This window comes from Vulpes vulpes, chromosome 1 (assembly GCF_048418805.1).
Source record: "Vulpes vulpes isolate BD-2025 chromosome 1, VulVul3, whole genome shotgun sequence".
Taxonomy (NCBI): Eukaryota; Metazoa; Chordata; class Mammalia; order Carnivora; family Canidae; genus Vulpes; species Vulpes vulpes.
In genome coordinates this window covers 15,913,300-15,928,001 of record NC_132780.1, presented here as the reverse complement: position 1 = coordinate 15,928,001, position 14,702 = coordinate 15,913,300, and the positions used below count along the sequence as shown (strand labels likewise).

Here is a 14,702-nt window from a genome sequence, read left to right as displayed (position 1 = left end):
ACAAGGATCAGGAGACCGAGGCCCAGCAAGGCTAGTACACTTGCCCCTGCCCTGCCCCCCACCCCTGTCACAGCCTGCTATAACCACCCTCAGACTGGGCCAGACTTCCTGCGTACCTCTTCCCAACCCTTTCCCAAACCACTCTGAAAAGAAAGGGCAAAAATCATGGGGCTTGGGGCTAACATTTCATGAAATCTTTAATGAAATTGGGGGAGGGGCACAAACAGAAGGGTGGGGCAATGGGGACAGGCCTGGGGGCAAGGGGCACAGGGCTGGGCAGGGCAGGGGGCTCTCCTCTTCCCTGCAGCAACCCTCCCTCCATCATCCCACTGATGGGGGGAAGGAAGTGGGGAGGTGGAGCCATAAATACGTCCAGAATTCCAAAGAGGTGAAGGAGGGAAGGGGTGGCTGAGGGTCTCAGAGGGGGGGCAAGGGCAGGCCGGGGCCACCCTTGTCAGGGGGCCCAGGCTCCTTGGGTGGCCGTGGGGGCCCTGGGGGATCCCCTGGCTTGCGGCCGTGCTTGCGAAAGTAGCGGTAGCGTTGGACGTAGGCCCGCACCAAGTTGCTCACCTTCACTGGGTTGATCTCCCCGCTTTTGCTGTGGCAGATCTAGGGAGTGAGGGGCAGCTGCGGTCACTGCCCATCCCCCAGGGTCCCCTCCACTGGGACTGCTGAGCATTGCTTGGCACGATGGGAGCCACCCCCCCAAGTTCAGGCCAACGCCCCTGCCTGTACCCCGGAGGCCAGCCGAATAGGCCCTCCTGTCACCCTCCTCACCTTCCAGGCGGACCCACCATTCCCGGCTCCCCGTCTGTGTACATCTGTCCACGCACGTCCGTCTCTCCTTCTCATCCTCTCCCCACCTCTGTGATCTGTTCCCCTCTGGGCCCCACCTTGTGGACAGCCTTCCTCAGGATGTCCTTGTACTCCTCCTTGGTGATGTCCTTCTTCTGATAATACGGCTTGATGGCCAGCTTCACCTCCTCCACTGCCCGCTCCTGTGTGTGCAGCTTCTTCAGGTACTGGTCGAAGTGGTGATGGAGTGGGAAGAACGGATGGCAGAGGCCAGATGAGCTCCCGCAGGAACCCCTGGCCTGCCTGCCCCCTGCTTGCCAGCTCAGCCTCCCCAACCATCCAGCTACTCCCAGAGGCAGAAGTCCAGCTTAGGGTCTGCCCTGTGCTCCTCCTGCTGCAGTCACCCTAGACTACAGGCTGGACAGGGCCTCTGAGTGTCACTTGAGCATCCACCAGGCTGGACCCTGGGTGGTCTCTGGTGGCCGGAACCAGGATACTCGTGTCCACTGCCCGTACAAAATTTACATGAAGCAGGATGCCTGGATGACTCAGCACCTGCCTTCGGCCCAAGGCGTGATGCTAGGGTCCCCGGACCGAGTCCCGCATCGGGCTCCCTGCGTGAAGTCTGCTTCTCTCTCTGCCTATGTCTCTGCCTCTCTCTGTGTCTCTCATGAATAAATAAATAAAATCTTAAAAAAAAAAATTTACACAAAGCGGAGATAGAGTGGGGCAGCACACCACCTCCTGGGCTGTTTGGACCATGATAAAAGGCACCGAAGCCTGACCAAAAGGAGGCCCAGGAGCAGGAGCCAGACGTAGCTGAATGAAAACCTGTTTGAATCTGCCCGGCAACCACTCTGCCTCCTGCCCTGGAATAGACGCTCGATCCATCCTTTTGTAAACCACCCTCCCTCTTGCACAAAAAACCAGTAAGTCCACAGTCGTAGGGACGTCTGTCAGCACGTGGGTGTGTTTACATCTTATTTCTGTACCTCCTTTTCCCTCTCTGTGGGCACATAATTAAAAAAAAAAACATATATATATATATATATATATATATATATATATATATATATATATATATATATATCTGCCCAGTGCCCATCTCCCACTCATCCCTTGGGAGTGAAAGTTTAGTTCCTTACAGTTTAATGACTGTGGTTTTCTCTACGTTCCCGCTTGCTGGCAGCAGTCTCCTACTCTCCTCGGGTCCCTGCATCTTAGCATCTGTTCCTGTTCTCTATAAAGCTGCCACTGTCCACCCACTTCCCCCAAGCCCAGCTCACCTTGTCTGTGTCCCCGCGTCCCTCAGAGCTGCTGCTGCCTTCTCGCTTGTCAGATGCTGCAGCCAGCCCAGTGGGTGTGGGAGGGGTTGAGCCACAGCCTCCCAAGGGGAGGCTGCCAGGGAGCAGGTAGCTAGAGGGGCCAGGGGGCAAACCCAGAGAGGTGGGCACAGGAGCCGGTGTCACCCCCAGACTAGAGGGTGGCTTTCGGTGGCTGAGGATCTGTGGGAAGAAGTTGGAGATGATGAACAAAGGGAGGGGCAGGGAAGAGGGAATATGCACCCCCATTATTCCCACCCTGATTTCCTGACAGTCCCAGGGGCAGAGGCTCTTCTTCTGGCCAATCCCTTCCTTGTCCCAAGGCCTGTTGGGATTTGCAGTTCTTCTCCTGGCTTAACCGGAGTCAGGGGATGAGGGAAGGGACCATAAGGACTCTTCCCCTAGGGAGCCCACCTGGTTGGTGGCCTGGATCAGCTCCTGCGCTTTTGCTCGGCTTGCCAGATTGGCTTCTTCCATCTTGAAGAGAAGTGCAGTCACTGCAAGGAGCAAAGTGTTGAGGACAAGGAGATCAAGAGTTAACACAAGAGGAGCTGGTGAAGGGTGCCTGGCCCCCTGTTGCCATCTCCCACCCTGGAAGATGCTGGAAAAGCTATAGGTCCCGAGCTCAGAGCTGGGAAAAGGGGACTCCGGCCACCCAGGAAACCACTCTGCACCCCCACGTGTTCTCAGGACTTTAGATATGTGTGTGGTTAGGGGGAAACACGGCCAGGTCACTCGGGAATAAGGTAGTGGTGGAGGTGAGATTCTGACTCAAGCCCCCTGTGGCCTGTTGCTATCCCCCCAAGGGACACTGCTCCTTGCTCGCCCTGCTCTTTCTGGTCCTTCTGCTACACCTAGCCTCAACTGCCTCTAGGTGGCCCCCAGGACACGGCCTGCCCCTCCAGGTTGTACTGGGCTAGCCACCCCCACACTCATTTGCCTGCTCCCTTCCAGCACACTGACATCTAGGAGCCTTCTGGACAGACCCCAATCAACCCTCACCCACCCAAGCCCCTCACAATCTGGGGGTCACTATGTACTTGCACCTACCCCTTCTGAGGCATCCCCACTGCCTCCCAGTCCGTCCCCACACGACCTTACCCTCGATCCTTTCTGCCTGCCCCACCCCACCCCATCCCTGGGCACACTCACAGGCCAGGACACCGCTGGTGGTGCAGTCCACACCAGCAGGCAGGTTCCAGGGCATGGGTGGGGGCAGCGTGGGCAGCTGGGAGACACGGGTGGCCGGTCCATCTTCTGCCCCTGAGTCGCCGGCTGTGGACCCTGCGCTAGGGGCAGTGCTTGGGGCCGCTGCAGCTGTGCTGGTGGCTGTGGTGGTGGCAGGCTGCTGCTCTTCCTCCTCCTCCTCCTCCTCCTCCTCTTCCTCCTCCTCCTCCTCTGCCCCACCTCGGACCCCAGCCTCCTCGGTGGCCTCTTCGGGAAGGAAGGAGACCTCGGGTGTCTTGCAGCTGCTGTCCACCGTCTGTGAGTCCGGTGTGAGCGCAGGGGGTGGAGGGGCTGCCTTTGGGGGTGGAGTGCTGGGGGCTTTGGCCGCCCGCTCCTCCCCGGACCAGGAAGTCTCCTCCACCCCCTTGGCCCCCGCTGCCTGGCTGCAACTATCAGCCTTGGACTTCTTTAGTGTCACTGGGCCCCCACTGCTCCCGCCGCTGCCCCCACTGCGGATCTTTTTCCTTGTCTTGGACGGCTTGGTCTTTCCCTTGGTCCCCTTGGCTTTCTTGGCCCCAGCCTTGGCCTTGACCTTGGTCTTTTTGGGCTTGGTGCTTCCCGGAGCTGCTTTGGCCACCTCCGCAGGGGCCCGCTCGTCAGGCTTGAGGAAGGGGGAACGGCTCTCCCGGTCTCGGCTGAACTTGACTCCAATGGAGCCCAGGCCAGCAGACGCGGCCTCCTTGGCGGGCGTGGTGCTACTGACACCTTCTCGGATCAGCACTGCCACCTTGGATTGCAGCTTCACCTTCCGGGAGGAAGAGGAGCATGAGGACGATGAAGAGCCTGAGCCGCTGCTGACCGGTGGCTTTGGCGGGGGCCCCGAGGAGGGCGCTGACTCCTTGGGAGGCCGAGCCTTCTTGGATGACCTGTCCCTGTCCCTATCTCTGTCCCTGTCTCGGTCCCGATCCCCCCCATCCAGTGCCTTCCGCCGAGATCCCTTCTCCCGGGAGGAAGAGGAGGAGGAGGCAGCCCCAGAGCGGCGCCGGTCCTTCTCACTGCTCTTGCCACCCCGCTCCTCGGTGCTCAGGCCCTCTGAGTCGTATAGGACCTCGCGCTTGGGCGACGAGGCTGGGGCCGGTGAGGGGCCTCTGGGGTCGGACTTGTCAGGCCGGCCCACGGTGATGGTCCGCTTGATGGCGAAGAGATCGTGGTCCGTGAGGTCCTGGATGGAAGGTGGCACGGCCCCCCGGCGGCGGCTGTCGCGGTCTGCGCCCAGGGAGCCGGAGCCAGAGCCGGAAGGAGGCTGGGTGGGCGCTGGGCCCTTCTCGCTGTCCCCAGACCGCTTCTCACCCCGGGACCGTGACCGCTTCTTTTTCTTCTTGCCGCCGCCACCGCCGCCGTCTCGGTGCTTGCCGCGGTGCCGCTCGCGCCTCGAGGACGACGATGAGGAGGTGGCCGGGGGTGGGGAGGCTGAGCGCCGCCGCCGCCGCCGCTTCTCCCGGGACCGAGACCGGCGGCTGCCCCCACGGCGGCGGTCAGTGCTGCGCGAGCGGCGGCGGGTTGAGCGGGACCGCGAACGGCGGCGGGCGGATGACGAGGCATGCGAGCCCGGCTTGCGGTCCCGGGAGCGGTGCTTCTTGGAGTCCCAGGGGGAGGCCGGGGCCGGCGGGGCAGGCGGTGCACCCGAAGACGATGAGGCGGCCTCCTTGGCCTCGCCACCGCTCCGCTTGCGCTCCCGCCTCGACTTCTTGCGGGTGGGAGGGCCCGCGGGGGCGGCGGCGGCGGTGGTGGCGGCAGCGGTGGAGGCGGCAGCCGGGGAGGGTGAGCGCTGGCGGTAGCGCTCCCTCCGCTGGGTCAGGATTTTGCGGCGCAGGTCCAGGCCGCCCCAGCGCGTGTCGGCGGCCGGGGGGGCAGGGGCCGGTTCCCCTAGGTCCACCTGCAGGGCACCCTCACCATCCGACTCAGCGTGCAGAGACAAGAAGTCGTCCCCCTCAGGGGCCCGGGGGGCAGGCGGCGGGGGCGGGGGCTGGGCCGCGGGGGGCGCCGAGGCTGCAGGAGGGGGTCGAGCTGCCCGGCCACTGGCCCGAAAGAGGGAGACCGCCACCCTGGGCTCCTCCTCAGGCTGGACGATCTCACCCTCCTCGATCTCTGAGTCGCCTGGTGGCGGCAGGGCTGGCGGGATGGCGGCTCCACCGGCTGTCACCACCTCCACCGATACCTTGCCTTCCCGGCAGGCTTCGGCCTCGGTCCCCACCACGAAGACACGCCGGCGGGTGGCTCCGTCAACCCGGGTGGAGTCCACCTGCGGTGGCGTTCCAGGGGCTGGAGCTGACTGTGGGGGCTGGGGGTCCGGTCGGGGGCTCTCGTCACCTGGGAAGTCCTGGCTCAGGCTGTTGTCATCGTAGATGCCCGCCAGGGTCTCCGAGATGCGGCTGATGCTCTGAGACAAACCTTCCTCCTCCTCTTCTTCCTCTTCTTCCTCCTCCTCCTCCTCTTCCTCCTCCTCTTCTTCCTCTTCCTCAGGTGAGGGGGTCCCCGCTGATGAGCTGGGGTTGGAGCCAGTGGGCTCGAAGGGGTCGTACTTTTGCTCTGGAGCAGGTGGTGGGGAGTAGGCCTCATCGGTGGGGTGGAAGGGGTCATAGATGTCAAATCGGGGGGCAGGTGGGGCCGGGGGTGCTGGGGGTGGTGGAGGTGGGGGAGGGGAAGGGGAGGAAGAAGATGGGGAAGGGGAGGGCGAGGAGGAGGCAGAGGAAGGGGCAGGGGGTGGGGCCGGGCCTCCGTCTCCAGTGCCCAAGGTAAGGAGGTGGCGGGCACAGGAAGGTCGAGAAGAGTGGGGCTGTGGAGAAACTGCAAAGGAACAGCGGAGACGGAGAGCCAGTCAGGTGCACACCCTCCTCCTGGGGTCTGCAAGAGGGGGGCCACAAATAGGACGGCCCCCCAGCCACTGCCCCCCTCCGGCAGCCCTCGTTGCGCCAGCAGGTACTGCTCCCAGCACTGTACAGGGCTCGCAACACAGCATACTCCTCAAAACCCCCACTGTAGGTACTGTGTCCTGACCAGAGGACGTGGAGGTTCAGAGAGCTGCAGTATCTTCCCAAAGGACACACGGCCGGGAGAAGCTGGAGTGCAGACTCAGTCACTGTTGCCCCCATAACCTGAAATAGCCCCTGGCCTGCAGCCCAAGAAGCCCCTGACTGGGGTTACCGCAGAAGACACTGGCCATAGTGGGGGCCACTGGGATTTGAACCTAAGGCCACCTGGAGGCCAAGCTCCAGCCTGCTGCTCCAGCTGCCTCTTGTGGAAATTTATCCTGTTTTCTGAGGGAATAGTGTGCGGTTGTGAAGACGAAAGCTCCCCCTAGAGAGCCAGGAAGTGGCAGAGCTGGGAAGCCCTGAACACCTGAGCCCTCACTCACATACTTCACTCTGTGACAAGCCCCATCCAAAGGGCTACCTCTCTCAGGCCTCAGAGACACCCCTGACAGGTGACAGGAACAAGCAGCGTTCACCTCTTCCTATCAGCCAGTAATTGTGCTTTCCTGTGCTCCCTCCTCTGCTTTCTGAAGACGTGTCTCAGGGCCGTAAATCCCACACATGGAGACAACAGACCAGGGCTGCACCTCTGGACACACACACTGGGATGCAGAGACGCCCCTCTCAACCACATACCATAGGGACCCTGCGACAGCTAAGACATCAGCATGGCCAGGTGGACAATGTCAGGAAGGCAAGGGCTTAAAAGGCTGTCCCAGAGCCACCTCTCAATCCCATCCCCTCAACTGTGACGTGACCAAGGACAAGTAACTCAACCTCTCTGCCTGCCGTGGTTTCCTCATCTCTACAATGGAGGTCCACTCACTCATTCAGTACATTTTTACTAATCACCTATCTTGTGCAAAGAGCTATTTGGAGTACTACAAACAGAACAGTGAACACAAGAGACAAAGACCCTGCCTTCAAGGAGCTCACATTGAGCAGGGAGAGAAATCTCAATGAGCCACACAGAAAGTGCACCAGCCGCTGAGGGCTGTGGAATAAGATAAAGCAGGGGCAGGGGGTGCCTGGGTGGCTCAATTGGTTAAGCGACTGACTTGATTTCAGCTCAGGTCATGATCTCAGGGCTGTGAGATCGAGCCCCCTGCCCTTCCCCACCCCTTTAAAATAAGTAAGTAAATCTTAGAAAGAGATAAGAGAGAGAAAACGAACAAAAAAGGATGGTGATGATAGCATTCACACCTCACAAGAACAAGGGGACCAGATAAGCAGCTACGTGGAATGAACGGTGCTGTGCCCAGCACAAGGACTCAGTGATCATGAGCTCTTACTATCCTGCTTCTGAATTATTACCACCACCAGAGGTACAAAACAGTCCTCAGGCTGCAGTGGTCTGGAACTGCAAGACTGTTGCCTCTTTATGTAATTTTTATATGACATATAATTACAGATAAGTTTTTTTTTTTCCACAAATCTTTAAGAATTTCCAAATGGAGGAAGAAACTGCCTGCAATAAGAGAATAACCCAAGCAACCCGCCCCTCCCCACCCTGCAAAACAGCTCTTAGGTTCCAGATACATCTATATCACTTTAAGGCCTGGAGCCAAATCCCCCAGGCCATCTGTCTTTGTCAATAAAGTTTTATTACTACGCTGCCATGTCCATGTGTTTACTTATCCTCTATGGCTTCTAATTTGAAAAGAAATGAAGATATTTTTGTGGGCCCCCTAGAGTGTGGTGGCCCTAGGTACAGTGTTCCCTGAGCCAAATGGACAAATCAATCCACAGCTATAAAGAAAGGGCAAGGGAAACATAAACTGGCACAGCATGGGTGAGCCACTGTCAGCTGCAGAAGAGGACTCCCGGCTGCCCTATTCCTGTACCTAAGCTGACTGAGCCTTCCTCTCCTCCTCACCCCTCCCAACCGTGGATGTACACGCAAAAAGGAAGTATAAACCTTGGGTTCCCACCAGGTCCTGGGGTCCAGCACCAGTGGCATCAAAGAAGAACTGGTTAGAAATGCAAATTCCCAGGCCCCAGCCCAGACCCACTGCAGAAGAAACCCTAGGAGTAGGTGCAGCGACCTGTGTATTAGCCTGTCCTGGTGATTCGCTTACCTACCCAGGTTTTGAGCAGCACTGCTCTACACTGCTCACCAGCTTCACACTGCATGTGGCGCTGGGGAGCAGACTTTCCTTCTGTCCTCACAGAAGTCAAAAACCTGGGCTTTCTCTCAAACAGACCTGGGCTCGGGGTTCAGAACCCAGGACCACTGCTAAGCAACTGGCTGTGCCACCTTCAACAAATGATTTTCAGACTTTACTCCTCTGGAAGACAGAGATGCTAAGAGTCCCCAGGTCTCAGGGAGATGAATTTCTAGTGCAGTTACACTGACACGTAGAGCCCTAGACACCGAGTGCTTCACACGCACTAACTACTCCTATGTGCTGGTGATCACATCAGTGTTTGCTCTACGTTAAGTCTGCATGTATGCACAGCCTTTATTTTGGTCTAATAGGCAAAGACCTAAAGATTTTGTCTAAGTGACATGACGGCTAGCTACTATTACTACCAACAACAGCCGACTCCCGCACAACTCTGAGGCCACCTGCTCAGCTCTGCCCTGGCCCCACATACCCGTTTTGCCTGTCCTCCAGGCCCTGAGACGGGGCAGCAGGCTAGGAACGGGCAGAGGGATCGGATCCCTGTCCCCGATTCGGACCTCGGCCACCAGCTCCAGCATGTCCTCGCTTCTGCAGGGCAGAAGAAAGAGGGTGAGTGAACCTGGGGGAAGCTTCTGGCTCCCATGCCAAAGGCCTCTCCCACTCCAGCTGCCCAACTACTCACTCGCCAGGCCGCAGGTCCAGGTGGCTAGGAACCCAGGTATCTGGGGGATCCAGAACACTCACCAGCCCCGCAAGGAAACTGTCTGCAGCCATGTCCAACACCTAGAATAGGTCAGGAGGGGCTCCAACCTGTCCCTGCTCATGTGAGGACCCACAAATCCCATTTCCCCAGGCCCTAAACTCTCAGGAACCCAAACATGAGAAACCCCAAGAAAATGCAGGGATCCAACCAATTCCCTCACCCTGACTTGCCTCTGGGACTCCAGGCTCACCCCCACAGATGATGCCCTCAGACCCTCCAACACCACTGCTGATCAACCCCAGCCCCGGGAGTCTGGGTCCCCAAACCCATCTCTAGGATCCAGGCCCCAGTGACCTTCATCCCCCCATCCCAAGAGTCTGGGCCCCCAGCCCCCTGTTCTTACTCACAGTAGCTGTGTCAGTCCCCCCAGACTCCTGGGAACGGGGCTCTGACCGTGGGCTCCGGCAGCGCCTCCACCGAAGGCCATGACACCGGGAGCCATCTGGAGAGAGATTTGCATGGGGGATTGGAAAAAAGGGACTAGTTGCAGAGACTTTGTGGGGCAGGGGAAAGAGGAGTTTGCCCTAGATTTCGTCAAGGGAACCAAGCTCCTGCTTGCTCTCCCTGCCTTCATCCACCATGTCCCAGCTTGGGTCCCAGAAGGACATCCCCAACAGCATGCTGAGGCATCAACACTCTCACCCATCCATCCTCCCAGCTGCCCTCAAGATGATGCCCAGACAAGTCAACTTGGCATCAGAGCCTTGCTGTTACCCAGTCCCCACAGAGCTCTCCTGCCTTGCCTCCTGCTCACAACTCCATGCCCACCAGCCCCAGAGAACCACAACTCAGTACTGCAACATGCCCTGGTGCTGGGTGCCTGCTGGGTGCCTCTGCCTACCAAGCTTTCCTCTTTACCAGGCAGCCCTAATACATGCTTAGGGACCCAGTTCACCTGTCTCCCCCTCTAGGAAGCTTTACCAGACCCCATCTTCTCCCCTGCCCCCACGCTAGCTTCACCGGGCCTCCTGCCCTCTCATAGTGCTTGGGCTACTTCTGTGCTGTGACAGGGTCTCCCCTCCACCAGACTGGGAGTCCCTCCGAGGCAGCTGTGGTGTCTGACCCATCTTTGGCTCCCTGTGCCAGCACAAGGGTGGTACCCAGGAGACCTCAGAAAAGCAGTTCTGAATGAAGTCAGGATAAAGAACACAGAGATGGGACAGGAGGCTAAGAGGAACCAGAACCCATCATACCTTTATCATTTGGCAGATCCCCCTGCAGGGAACTTCCCACAGCCTGCTGAATGGCCCGCTAGAGAAAAGGTGGAGGATGAACGGGATGGAAAGAAAGGACAGTCAGGGGACTCGTGCAAATGGTCACAAGCTCTCCTCCTGGGAGACAGCCATTCCAGACACCCATACAAACATACTGGAACCCTTCAGCGGAGCCGTAAGTCCAGGCCCCCAGCCCCTCCTCCCCAACTCCTGGGCCCTGAAATCCAAACTTGCAGCCCATCTCTCCCTTGGCCCCAGGTGTCTAGCAGCCTTACCAGGATAAAGGCAGAAGGAGAAAGCGTAGGGTCTCTGTCTGGTGGACCATCACCCCGATCCTCACCCGACTCCTCTGTCTTCCCTCGAGACTCATCTTCTTCCTCCATGGTCACCTGGTGGTTGAAGGGGTGAGAGTGTGGAGTGGAGGCTGGCAGGGGGCGGGGGTGAAGCAAGAAATGGACACAAAGACCTCAAGGGCCTCCAACATTGCTTTGATCAGCATGCTGTCCGGCATCCCTCTCCTCTTCCGCCACACTCCAGTCTTTGGGTGAGTCCCAGGCCCAGTGCAGACATCAGAGGGACCAGATCAGGCTCTCTTCCCTTGCCTGGATCTCAGCTTGCTGCCTTCTCTGTGGAAGGGAGGACTTCCCAGCCTCCTATTTTAACACCATGTTCCCAAATTCCCCCAGTTTCCCCCATGACCAAGCTTTAAGACCTCACTGCCCACCATCCTTTAAGAGCCAACCCAATGCCAAGACTTTTTTCGGTTGAGCTGTGACTTCAAACACTGTGTCCCATAGTCTCGTATACCCTCCTTTCCCAAACCGAGATGTGTGCCAGTGTGCTGGGTGCACCTCAAATATCACACAACTTCCCAGAGCATCAATTCTCCTCAGTAGCACAGAACCAAAAAATTTTATTTATAGACAAAAGATGGAACTACAATAGGGTGATGTACAAGACCAGAACTGAATTGAAAACACTACTTTCAGAAACACATGCTGTCCACCTGACCCCATGGAGGGCATCTACCTCTTGCCCATCTGCCCATTGTATGAAAGCATGGCTCAAGCTTTCGTGATAGTACAGAAATTCTTAGATTATACTAAAATTGAAAGATTATCCTTCAGACTGGTGGGTGTCTGGATTAGGGCTTCAGAACCCATAACTGTTTCAGCTGCAGGCTTCCCTGTAACCATCAAATCTACTACTTTGGAAACAATATCCAGTCTCAGAATTCCCAGAGAGCTTTGAAACCACAACCACCCCCCACCCAACTTGTGTTTAAATGGGCACAACTGAAATATCTACCTCCAAAAAGGACTGTGAGAAATGAAAGGGGACCGACTTTTGCCACAGAGTTAATGCAGCTCAGTTAATGCAGCCTGATACAAAGTAACAATAATTAGCATTATTTGTCTTCAGAAGCCCAGGTTTATCTCCTCCATTCTCCCAGCTGCCTACCTGCAAAGCAAACACCCAGGTCCCGGGTCTCACTCCTACCATAGATTTCCAAGCCAAGCCAAAGCTTCCGGCTGTGAGCCTGTGGTTCCTTCCCTAACTCCCACTAACATGTCCTGCCTATAAACCCCTATGGGCAGTTCCCAGCCCCTGGAGCTGCTCTCCAGCACCTCTGGGGGAAGCACATGCTACAGTCACTGTCACCTAACAGAAGCCTAATCAAGATCTGCTAAGTACAGACACACAGATCTCCAAGCCCTCTGCAGTGTATGAAGATGCTCCTTTGCCCATTTAGACAAGCACCAGACTTTGCCAACACGCCCATGGCTCCTTAGATCTTTTCAACATGAAAAGGTTCTGCAGACATTCTATGTCCCTCTAGAACACTGTTTCCCAAACTACAGTCTGATAGCAGTATGGTGCTTCACAAATAGTTTGTTATTAAAAAAAAAAAATTGAACGCAGTAGAAAATTCTTCACAGTATATCACAAGTAGTTAAATGGGATACTAATTAATGGGACTTTGGTATTAAGTACCTGTATCAGTATGCACTGGGTCTCAATAAAAAAAAAAAAAAAATGTACTTCTTACTGTATAGATCAAGGTCAAAATAGTTCGAAAAGCATTGCACTAAGTGATTCTAGAGGATCCTACAGACTTCCCCCACGCTAATGTGGACTAATTCTAATCTCTATAGTTTCAGGGCAATACAGAATTTAAAAACATTTTTCACTTGAACTGCATTCGTAAGTGCAAGTACATAAGAGCTGGGCAAAATTTCCAATACTCTCCTTTGTCTTGTTCTCCACGCAATTATCCAGCCCCAAAAGGCATTTGAATTTGCTCCAGGCATAAAGACTGCACTCTTGCAGTCACATTGAAAGCCACCTAGATGGTTCCAGGTCCTTCTAACTGCCCCCAGCCTCCTGTCACCTACATTAGACACTCTTCAGATGTTAGAGACCCACTTTGGCCTCTCAGTACATCTCAGTATTTGCCTCCCTCCCTTGGTGGGCATATCCCACCCCTCTAGGTGGCCCTAAAAGACTTCCTAGCCCTCGAACAGTTCTTCCAGGCCCGCTAAATGGCCCCAGACCCATGCAGGTGAGCTGCATCCTCAAGTCAGCCCATGTAGACACTCCCAGCCCTAACAGACATACCCCGGGCGCTAGAGATGGTTCTGCAGATACTCCTCAGCTCTTGCAGACCTCCTTCACCCTGGGACATTATCTCAAGATCTCAAGATGGCCCCAGAACCCTATCAACAGACCCTAACCTCGGGTCAGCCCATAAAGACGATCAACAGTGTCTAGAGAAATGACCCAGGCCAGCTAAGTGATGGAGGGCAGGCTCCAGTCCCGGTGGACGTCCCCAGTCCTCACGGGGACGCCCCGCAGATGCCCCCCGGAACCCACAGACGCGTCCCGGGGCCTTGAGAAGGCCCCCCGCTCGGCGCCAGGCTCCGTCTCCGCTCCCGGGCCCGAGGCCACCCCGCTAAGTCCTCCAGGCCCCGCGGCGTGCGGGGAGGACCCCGGGACAACTAGCGACCCGACTCCGCCCCGCCCACCCCGATAGGCCCGAGCCCCGCGGCCCAGACTGCCGCCGCCATCTTACCCCGCCGCTCGGGCTGCGGCTCCGGCCCCGGCGCGGGGCGGGGCGGGCTGGGGGGGCTCGCGAGCAGAGGGAGGAGAGGGGCGGAGCTAAAACGCCGCCGAGCTTGCCGGGACTTCAAGTACCGAGCACGGTGCCGTGAAGGCTGGTGGGAAGGCTCCAGACTCAGTTTCCCAGAAGTCAATGGGGCACCTAGGCAGGGGCGCGCGCGACGGACGCCGGGAGGCGTAGTCCGCACGTCGCCACCGTCGCGCGGGGACAGCAATGAGGTGAGAGGTGAAGTGGGCGGGGCTGTGGTAGCCCGCAACAAGGCCCCACGGTGCCCTGCGCGCGCGCGGAAAGAGCTGCGGAACAGGAAGTGACGTAAGAGAACTCAGCAGGGCCGCTGCAAGGGAATTGTAGTTCTGAAGAGTGGACAGTAGAAAAAAAGCTGGACTGGCTGGGAGTTGCGCCGCCCACCTTCTGGGGATCCCAGAATCCCTGTCTTCTAGTCCCCTCTAAATTTAGAACCAAGGAGCCCGACCCTACAACCTCCTCCTTTAGGATGGAAAAGTCCAAATTCCGATTTCCTCTCACTTAGCAGGAGTCCAGACTCCCATTTTCCTCCTCCCTGGGACTTGGGAGTTCAACCCTGACTTCCTCACAACCCTGAGTCGGGCCTGAGGGCCCTTCCTTCCTCAGACCATTCCTGGTCTCAAGCTCGTTCTTTACACAGACACAAATGTTGGGGTTCCCAACTCAAATTCCCTCGGATCCAGAATTCTGAATTCCCGGCCTCACCAACCCCTGTACCCAAGAGTCTGGGCCCTCAGCTCCCTCCTTTACTAAACCTAGTAGTAAGGACTCCCAGATCCCTTCCTCCCCCGGACCCAGGAGTCCAGGCCTTCAGTAATCATTCTCTCCGAGAGACCCCGGAATCTGGTTCCTCAGCCTCTTCTTCCTTCAAGACTCAGAAATCCTGGCCCTGGGCCCTTCATGACCCAGCTACCCCGGCTTGGGCGAGCTGGCTCAGGGATTAGGAATGCAGTGATCTCACGGCCCCTCCCTGTCCCGTTACCCCGCTGTCCCCCTCCAGGGCCCCATCTCCCCTCCCAGTCTGTCTTCCGCTTGGCAGGGACTCCGGGAACCGGAAGCCTGGGTCCCTTAGCAGGCGGAGACTCCAGCATCCAGCCTAGACGCCCGGGTCGGAAGTTTGGCTGAGATCCCAGGACGG

General features: G+C 57.5%; 1 protein-coding gene across 3 annotated transcripts; it reads right to left on the bottom strand.

Moving 5' to 3' along the window:
• Positions 1 to 179: 179 nt before the first annotated feature.
• Positions 180 to 13,628, bottom strand: SCAF1 (SR-related CTD associated factor 1). Of its 3 annotated transcripts, none has more exons than XM_072757292.1 (11): positions 13,493 to 13,628; positions 10,695 to 10,808; positions 10,399 to 10,456; positions 9,553 to 9,647; positions 9,125 to 9,225; positions 8,915 to 9,030; positions 3,270 to 6,131; positions 2,532 to 2,614; positions 2,082 to 2,300; positions 894 to 1,022; positions 180 to 609 (listed from the first exon to the last, which is right to left on the bottom strand). In XM_072757292.1, exons 2-11 carry the CDS (start codon positions 10,800 to 10,802, stop codon positions 418 to 420), a joined length of 3,963 nt encoding a protein of 1,320 aa, XP_072613393.1. In that variant the 5' UTR covers positions 10,803 to 10,808; positions 13,493 to 13,628; the 3' UTR covers positions 180 to 417. The 3 variants fall into 3 exon arrangements, with proteins under 3 accessions (XP_072613393.1, XP_072613390.1, XP_072613395.1); XM_072757289.1 differs by lacking the exon at positions 13,493 to 13,628 and adding an exon at positions 13,039 to 13,484; XM_072757294.1 differs by lacking the exon at positions 13,493 to 13,628 and having other exon boundaries at positions 9,549 to 9,647; positions 10,695 to 10,794.
• Between the last annotated feature and the right edge of the window lie 1,074 nt (positions 13,629 to 14,702).